The sequence below is a fragment of the Hemibagrus wyckioides genome, linkage group LG16 (assembly GCF_019097595.1).
Source record: "Hemibagrus wyckioides isolate EC202008001 linkage group LG16, SWU_Hwy_1.0, whole genome shotgun sequence".
NCBI lineage: Eukaryota > Metazoa > Chordata > Actinopteri > Siluriformes > Bagridae > Hemibagrus > Hemibagrus wyckioides.
The window spans coordinates 19,519,513-19,528,336 of record NC_080725.1 but is presented as its reverse complement, the minus strand read 5'-3'; the positions used below and the strand labels follow the sequence as shown (position 1 = coordinate 19,528,336).

General features: G+C 40.8%; 1 protein-coding gene across 3 annotated transcripts; it reads right to left on the bottom strand.

The window, feature by feature from the left end:
* Nucleotides 1–965: 965 nt before the first annotated feature.
* On the bottom strand, nucleotides 966–5,263 carry sub1a (SUB1 regulator of transcription a). 3 transcript variants are annotated; one of them, XM_058412726.1, is made up of 5 exons: nucleotides 5,052–5,263; nucleotides 3,950–4,019; nucleotides 3,731–3,856; nucleotides 2,752–2,860; nucleotides 966–1,307 (listed from the first exon to the last, which is right to left on the bottom strand). In XM_058412726.1, exons 2-5 carry the CDS (start codon nucleotides 4,016–4,018, stop codon nucleotides 1,228–1,230), a joined length of 384 nt encoding a protein of 127 aa, XP_058268709.1. In that variant the 5' UTR covers nucleotide 4,019; nucleotides 5,052–5,263; the 3' UTR covers nucleotides 966–1,227. The 3 variants fall into 3 exon arrangements, with proteins under 3 accessions (XP_058268709.1, XP_058268711.1, XP_058268712.1); XM_058412728.1 differs by lacking the exon at nucleotides 5,052–5,263 and adding an exon at nucleotides 4,803–5,012; XM_058412729.1 differs by lacking the exon at nucleotides 5,052–5,263 and adding an exon at nucleotides 4,268–4,393.
* Nucleotides 5,264–8,824: the final 3,561 nt, after the last annotated feature.

The following is an 8,824-nucleotide window of genomic DNA, read 5'->3' as shown; positions in this document are numbered from 1 at the left end:
TGATTATTGATTGGTTGTTTCGAACAGTGGTGATCACTGATTGGCCACTGGGAGCAATGGTGATTAATTATTGGTCACTATGGTGATTATTTATTGGTCAGTGTGAACTATGGTGATTAGTTATTGGTCGCTGGGAACAATGGTTATTAGTTTCTGGTCACTGGGAACTGTGGTGATTAGTTATTCATCACTGAGAACTACGCTCATTAGTTATTGGTCACTGGAAACTATGTTGATTAGTTAATGGTCAGTGGGAATGATTGTACTTAGTTATTGGTCACTGAGAACAATGGTTGTTAGTTACTGATCATTGGGAACTGTGGTTATTAGTCATTGGTCACTGGGAACTATGGTGATTAGTTATTGGTCACTGGGAACTGTGGTTATTAGTCATTGGTCACTATGGTGATTAGTTATTGGTCACTGGGAACTATGGTGATTAGTTATTGGTCACTGGGAACTATGTTGGTTGGTTAATGGTCAGTGGGAACTATTTTCATTGGTTATTGGTCACAGGGAACTATGTTGATTAGTTATTGGTCACTGGTCAATAAGGTTTAAGTTACCTGATCTACATCCATAGTTTAACATTTCTTTAAGAAAGCTAACTGGTGGATATTTAGACCATGTGACTCAATAACGTTCATAATGACAGATCTTTACACCTTGTATGTTTTCAGAAATGTTTATACTGTTTCATTTCCTATAACAGCACATCACTAAGGGCTTTATTCCTAAGTCTACTATAATAAAACGCACAGTTTACCATATATGGAAGAAAATCTCGATTTGGGACGCACCCCGTGGATCTGCAATTCCCTCCAATCTCCTGCCATCTTGTGGTTAAAATCTAACATTTCATCTCAATGCCACAATTTCAGGACGTCATTACAGAGCAAAGATTCACATCTATAATAAAATCCTCTGAGAGAAACCATTCATTGATAAATCCATTCAAACAATGCTTTGGTTTTCCCCATCATCTTTATTGTAGAAAAAAAAAGGAGCACAAGTTAAACCCATACCCACCCTGGACAACGTGTACCATCTCAGTTGCTTGGTCAGTAGAATAAAAACACAAAGAAATAGAAAAATACAACAATCGTTACACTAAATCTAATCGGAAATTCCACACTGAGGGACTGTTGATCTGACTTATAAAACCTAAGTGAAATCCAGACGGAGGAAAGAAGCAGACGGGTTGATGGACGCCTCGTGAGCTGCTTTTTATATTCTCCTCACGGCGTCGTCGATATCGTCGATCTGCTCTTTCAGCTGGTTCCACTGCTCCGGGTTCAGAGAAATTCCTGATTGACAGATTTCATGTTTTAAAAGAAATAAAAAAAACATTAAGATATACACAATTTATCCCTTAACTAAGCTTCTTTTATATAAACTCAGCATTAAAGTACAGTAAAAACCAGTTCTCATGTACACTCATTTTTTTCAAAGTATACCAATCAGCCATAACATTATGACCAGGTGAAGTGAATAAGACTGATGATCTCCTCATCATGGCACCTGTTAGTGGGTGGGATATATTAGGCAGCAAGTGAACATTTTGTCCTCAAAGTTGATGTTAGAAGCAGGAAGAATGGACAAGTGTAAGGATTTGAGCAAGTTTGACGAAGGGCCGAATTGTGATGGCTAGACGACTGGATCAGAGCATCTCCAAAACTGCAGCTCTTGTAATGGTGTTCCTGGTCTGCAGTGGTCAGTATCTATCAAACGTATCAGTTAAGTCCTTACTAAAAGAATCTGCTGCTATCATCTTGGTGCCAGATACCACAGCCCACCTTCAGGGATCTAGTGGAGTCCATTCTTCGACGGATCAGAGCTGATTTGGCAGCAAAAAGGGGGACTAACACGATATTAGGCGGGTGGTCATAATGTTATGCCTGATTAGTGTACATGGTGATAAAAGAATGATTTCTTGTGTGTTTCAGCTTGTAGTCTAATCACGACTAGTGGTGGACAATTTGACCACACACAAAAAGTTGCTTTAGCTGCTCTTTCAGTTCTAAAACCACATAGTCATAATCTCCCGATGATCTATATTATTCTTGTATGGTACACACTAAAGAGTGTTCAGTTCAGTTATAAAGAAAAAGGTAAATTTTTTATGCTCCAAATCCCACGTTATGGTTTTGATCACATGTTCATTTGTCATGACCGATACTGTGAGATGAAACGTGCGTCATTTGGATTTTCATATTATTTACCTATTCAAAACTAAAACAATGCACATTTGAATGCTGTAGATTCCCTGCGATGCTTCCAGGCGCTTCGTGATAACCTACACGCTGTGCCGAAGAGAGGCTTGAGATCATTTAAGCTTTATTGAAATCTGAATTTGTGCAAAAGTTTTTGTATTAAATTAGAAAATAATGCTAAAGTCAGCTTGTGTGTTTGTGACAATCCTGTGCATCTAAGAAATGTAAAAATCAAGTGGTTAAAGGCGCTGGGTTGTTGATCGGAAGGTCAGGGGTTCAAGCCCCAATGCTGCCACTGCTGGGCCCGTGAGCAAGGCCCTTAACCCTCTCTGCTCCAGGGCGCTGTATAATGTCCGACCCTGCGCTCTGACACCAGGGATATGTGAAGAAAAGTGTTCTACTATGTAGTAATGTTTACAAGGCAATAATAAAGGCTTTTTCCAGCCAAAGCTTTGCTGGAATTCTACACCTTGACATTACGGTCTTTGCTGCAGTTTAATCAGTGCTGACTGTGTATCAAGGGCGAGGCATTCCTTACCTTTCTTTCCCGGTTTCATTTCTCCTTCCTGGTCCACCCAGTACTCGCGGATATCGATGAGGACTTTCCCTTTGAACTCCCGCACACTCACATACCTCATCTTCCCTATCTTAGGAAAGACACGCACAAGCAGAACGGGAAAAGCCTCAGTAAATTCTATTTAAGAAAAGAATTTAGATAAGTGACAGGAGCTGTTGCAGTCACCTAATTAACTATGCAAAGTGAGAATGTAAGTTTAAGCATACACTTATATTGCCAAAAGTTTTGGGACACCCCTCCAAATCATTAAATTCAGGTGTTGTTTTCAACCTGATAGAACACCTTTGGGATGATTTTTGACCATTTCTCTAGAAGCGGATTTGTGAGGTCAGGCACTGATGTTGGATGAGAAGCTCTGGCTCGCAGTCTCCACTCTAATTCATCCCAAAGGTGTTCTATCAGGTTGAGGTCAGGACTCTGTGAAGTTCCTCCACACCAAACTCACTCATCCATGTCTTTATGGACCTTGCTTTGTGCACTGGTGTGCAGTCATGTTGGAACAGGAAGGGGTCATCCCCAAACTGTTCCCACAAAGTTGGGAGCATGAAATTGTCCAAAATGTCTTGGTATGAAGCATTAAGAGTTCCTTTCACTGGAACTAAGGGGCCGAGCCCAACCCCTGAATTCAATGATTTGGAGGGGTGTCCCAAAACTTTTGCCAATATAGTGTAGCTACAAATGAAAAACCTACTTGTTTGCCAGGCAACATTATATAATAAAACAAATAATCATGGACACAATACTCCATTACCTAGGGAAGTCTGGCCTACTGCATTGTCCAGCCCTAATATAATTAATCCATTTGTCAAAGCCAGTTTCATCTTTAGAGAGATACTGTAATATCACATAAGTTTCCGTTTCATACCTAGTCATATAAAACACTGCATTACGTTTTCCTGTTATTAGGTAATGGAATATATTATCCGTCGTAACTCCTGACCTGGAACATGTTATCTTTTTTATTGCTGCTGCCTCCGCCACTTTTGGATGCACCGGATGGCTTCGATGACTCTCCACTCTTCTGTTTCTTCGCAGGCTTCTCTGTCATCTGCTTCTTCCGTTTAGCCTGGTGAGGCAATGGAAACCATTAACAAATCATGAAACTCTGCCAAGATTGATTGACTCATCTCTGTAAGCAAGCTGGTTATTATCTCTCTACCTTTGTATCAGCTTCACTGTCTGAGTCACTGCTGGATGTAGAAGACAGCACTTCCTTTGATTTAGGCATCCTAAAAATACAACATGATGCATTTATACACATTCTGTCACAAAGCAAAAAAAAAATCTAGCAATCGTATGAATAAAAATAATTTGATAATATAATAGAAGTATTATTAATAGCTTATAACGTTTTTGGCTCGTTCAGGTACCCGGATGTCGAGTTTCAAAATTGATCACCTCACGTGAACTCTGCATTGCAAATTGCAGTGAATAATTACATAAACACAAACACTCCTCCTCATACATACAGACACACCTGTTCTGCTGGTGCAGGTTGTTATTTTTTACAACTTTCTAAAAAAAGTTAGCTGAAAATCAGACAGAAAGAAATTAATCTCTTGTTCATCAATCGCTAAATGAAATGAAACCACAAGCGCGAAACTCCACAACGCGCATGCGCACAAGGGCGGCCACCTGTGTTTACGTCACACTCGGGAAGCAAACGATATTATTTAATGTTGCGGGTTTCCTTTTTATTAATCAGTATTTTGGTGTGCATGATTTGCATTCCATTTTTGTTTTTGTTAATCTAAACACGGACCGCAAAACAATAAATAAAAACAAAACAAAAACCCCCTACTCCTCCTCTCGGCCTAGTTAGCGTTAGCATGTGGCTAAAATAGCAAGCTAGCTCATTTTGTCCATTCACCCATTGTGTTTTTTTAAAGCTTTAATAAAGATTGCAAGTGATAATCAATCAATCGCTTCAAATGGTTATAAAAATATACGTTTGTTAGGTAATTAACGAGTGGCAAAAAAAAAAAAAATCGTGCACATGCGCAATGTCACACCTGATAGCGCTTGCTCTTAAGGTTGCAGCCAGGACAATTGAAATACCCGGATTAGACTACGCGATCTGATTGGCTGAACGTCCCCGCGTTCTTCTATGAGACATGTAGTCTGTGAAGAAAAAGAAAAAAAAAGACTACGACAGCAACGGCTAGTCTATCTTCGAAAATAAACAAACCGGGGATGGGAAATAAAATGTCTACGTATCGTTAAACACATCGGTTTTTGCATGATACGTTGCACATACTCACGCGCCAAACAGAGCGATTCCAAGTTACAGTCAGTTGCGTTGAACGGAAGGATCTCTCGGTGGAAACGGCGGCGTTTCTGTGAAGCCACAAAATGAATCCAAAATGGCTGGCCGTTCGACAGAATAGTGCACTACGTAGTACGTAACAGCTGGCTTTTTCATGCCCTATGTAGTGCACTTGTACACACAGAAGGGGGTGATTTGGGCTCGAGCCACAGTATGCACAAAGAGCCGTGGAAACGCTCTGCAGAGAAGTGTGTCAAGAACGAGTCAAGAGTCGACTCATGAGTCGAGTCTGAACTCGCTCTGCATTTTACCAAGAAAAGAAAAGACAGATCCTCTCAGAAGACGAGCACAGCGTATCAGAAATGAAAACAAAGCCCACTACACAGCATTTTACAATCAGTTTTATACTAATACACATGTGTTTTTGTATTGTTTTTCCACACAAAAATGAATATAAAACATTGTAGAGTAACCCGGAGTGCACTAACCCAGTCATTACTCATGAATTCATCTGTTATTGATCCATTAATCTATTTAACATTGCGTAACAGCTGTAATTTAGACCTGTAAATGTAATGGCGTGACACATACTGTGCACTATGAATGAGACAAATGAATTCTGACCTTCCTGCTAAAAAAATTTCTGACCGATCCCGTCCGATCCTGGAAGGAAATCGTTCCCTTGATTTTGGGGAATTTTGGGATGCGACCGGATCCCCGTCAAAATGCACACCGTACATAAAACGATTACATTTTAGCCTACCTCCTATACACAATGATGAACATGCAGATATGGGGGCTTTTCAACCAAAAGAAGTTAAACTGACTTAATGATATGAAAAAGGACATTATTTATAATCTCACGCTCTGGTGTTTATAATGATTTATAGTCACACACTCTGATGTTTATGATGATTTATAGTCACACACTGGTGTTGCAGAGATGAGGATGTTGTTCCCTTTTGAGTCTGCTTCCTTTCAAGGTTTCTGCGTCATATGGTCTCAGAGAGTATTTCCTTGATTAATATCCATCCATTTTCTATACCTGCTTTATTCCTAATTAGGGTCACGGGGATCTGTCCCAGCACACATTGGGTGAAAGGCAGGGGTACACCCTGGACAGGTCGCCAGTCCATCGCAGGGCCACATATATAGACAGACAACCACACACTCTCACTCCTATGGGCAATTTAGAATTACCAATCGACCTAATGTACCTGTTTTTGGGCTGTGAGTTAACTCTCAGTGCCGGTCCCAAGCCTGGATTAAAATAGGAGGGTTGCGTCAGGAAGGGCATCCGGCGTAAAATTGAAACATGCGGACACCTTGGCTTGGTATTGTTACAGGTGTTATCACCCAAATGAGTAGTAAGACTGAGTCCATGTGTGTGAATGAAAGGGAGGGAAGTGGAACAGTAAGATTACAGGATGAAGAGGTGAAGAAGGTACAGGACTTGGGGTCAACAGTCCAGAGTGTAGAAGGCAGGTTGGAATGGGTGGAGAAAGGTGTTCCGGGAGTTCTGTGTGATAGAAAAATATCAGCGAGAATCAAGGGGAAGGTGTACAAGACGGTGCTGAGACCGGCCATGCTGTATGGTTTAGAGACAGTGTCACTGAGGAAGAGACAGGCGTCAGAGCTGAAGATGTTGAGGGAGTGACATGGTTGGACAGGATTAGGAACATCAGAGGGACAGCTCATGTTGGACAAAGTTAGGGAGGCCAGATTAAGATGGTTTGGACATGTTCAGAGGAGGGAGAGTGAGTATATTGTTAGGAGAATGTTGGACATGGAGCTGCCAAAGAGGAAAGCCAAAGATGAGGTATATGGATGGAATAAATGAAGATATGAAAGCTAGTGGGTGCAAGTGTTGAGGATGCAGAAGATAGGGATGTGTGGAAAGAGATGATTCACTGTGGCAACCCCTGAAGGGAAAATCCGAAAGAAGAAGAAGAAGATATGTAAGCCTTTTTGGGAATTCTTTCTGACATGTACCATGGAGTGGAATCTGGTTTGAGGTAGTCTGTCATTTCTTACAATTCCATTATACCCTCAAAATGTCATTAGGTAGTCATCATTTGAAACAAGATGTAATATGGTCAATCAGCAAATCAGTTAAGTCACTCAGAACATAGATTGGCCTTTGAATACAGTTAGTTAGTTTTTCTCTAATTTTGTGGTATGTGGTATGATCCTCGGTGACCTCAGGATCCTTTGTGCAAGAATGGATCCCAATGGAGAAATATTAAGCCCAAGGGAACACAAGGTTCTGGCGAAACGTCTACAAGTTGTCCTAATGAGCAGCTGTTTGGGAACAGACCACATGATTTTCATAGAAACACACAACAATATACTCATTGACATGGACATGTTCAGGACAGAGTGTAAAATTCATATCTCTAATAATACAACAGCAGGAGATAAGAGCACTAGTCAAGATAACATCATATTTATGGTTATTTTTAGACCTGAGCTTATTCAATCCCTTCAGAAAATATCTCAAAATCGTTAGGAAGAGTCCAGACTTGAAAGCATTACATGTGTTTCTATTTAAATGTTTGTGATGTGTTTAGTGATTGTGGTGAGAATTTGCTGTATTTGCTTATTCATTGAATTTTCCGGCAGCTGATTTCCGATTAGCTGAGGCTCGTCCAGGCAGGTTATAGATGGACGAGATGATAAAGGTTAATGGCACTGATACTGGCCTTAGCATGACAGGTGAAGTTTGGGAAGCTGATTTATAGGAACAGAGCATACAGATGAGGAGTTAAAAAAGCTGGACAGACTAAAAGATGAAAGCGCTGCCGCATCACACTCATTAAATAAACATACATTCAAAGGATAATGCTGTATTCGATTTATATCAGAAGTAGTATTATGGACTCCATGTTTGTATTTTGTTGCCTAAGAGCTAGCTTGCTAACAGCGATGAATGGCGTACACTATGTTGCCAAAAGTTTTGGGACACCAATCCAAATAATTGAATTCAGGTGTTGTTTTTCAGGGGTTGGACTCGGCCCCTTAGTTCCAGTGAAAAGGAACTCTTAATGCTTTAGCTTCATACCAAGACATTTTGGACAATTTCATGCTCCCAACTTTGTGGGAACAGTTTGGGGATGACCCCTTCCTGTTCCAACATGACCGCACACCAGTGACCAAAGCAAGGTCCATAAAGACATGGATGTGTGGAGGAACTTCACAGAGTCCTGGCCTCAACCTGATAGAACACCTTTGGGATGAATTAGAGTGGAGACTGTGAGCCAGACCTTCTCATCCAACATCAGTGCCTGACCTCACAAATGCGCTTCTAGAGGAATGGTCAAAAAATTCCCATAAACACACTCCTAAACCTTGTGGAAAGCCTTCCCAGAAGAGCTGAAGCTGTTATAGCTGCGGGACGACTCCGTATTACATTATCGTGTATGGTAAAGGCAGACGTCCCAGTTTTGGCCTGCCTCACAGAGTCCGCTCTAATTCATCCCCAAGGTTGAGGTCTAGACTCTGTGAAGTTCCTCCACACCAAACTCGCTCATCCATGTCTTTCCAACTCGTTTGGTTAGGTTTAGAGTTGAGCAGACATGTTGATGCGATGTCACTTGCTGAACTCAAACGTCGAGGAAACTACCTCAAGTTTATGAGTAAGAAAGTCAAACAAACAAACAAACAACGCGTTACGAGTTAGCTTTATCGCCCCACAAGTAGTCGAAATGCATTGTGGGAAATCTAGTTTAATAGTAAAGTGTGAAAGAAAGTTTGAGAGTATATATAAAT

What these genes read in the sequence shown, in the direction of transcription:
- sub1a (XM_058412726.1), bottom strand. Translation starts at nt 4,018, where the DNA reads ATGCCTAAATCAAAGGAAGTGCTGTCTTCTACATCCAGCAGTGACTCA. An exon ending in AAAAAGATAACATGTTCCAG is followed by an intron (nt 2,861 to 3,730) that starts GTCAGGAGTTAC and finishes GTCTTTCCTAAG; the next exon opens with ATAGGGAAGATGAGGTATGT. An exon ending in AATGAAACCGGGAAAGAAAG is followed by an intron (nt 1,308 to 2,751) that starts GTAAGGAATGCC and finishes TCTGTCAATCAG; the next exon opens with GAATTTCTCTGAACCCGGAG.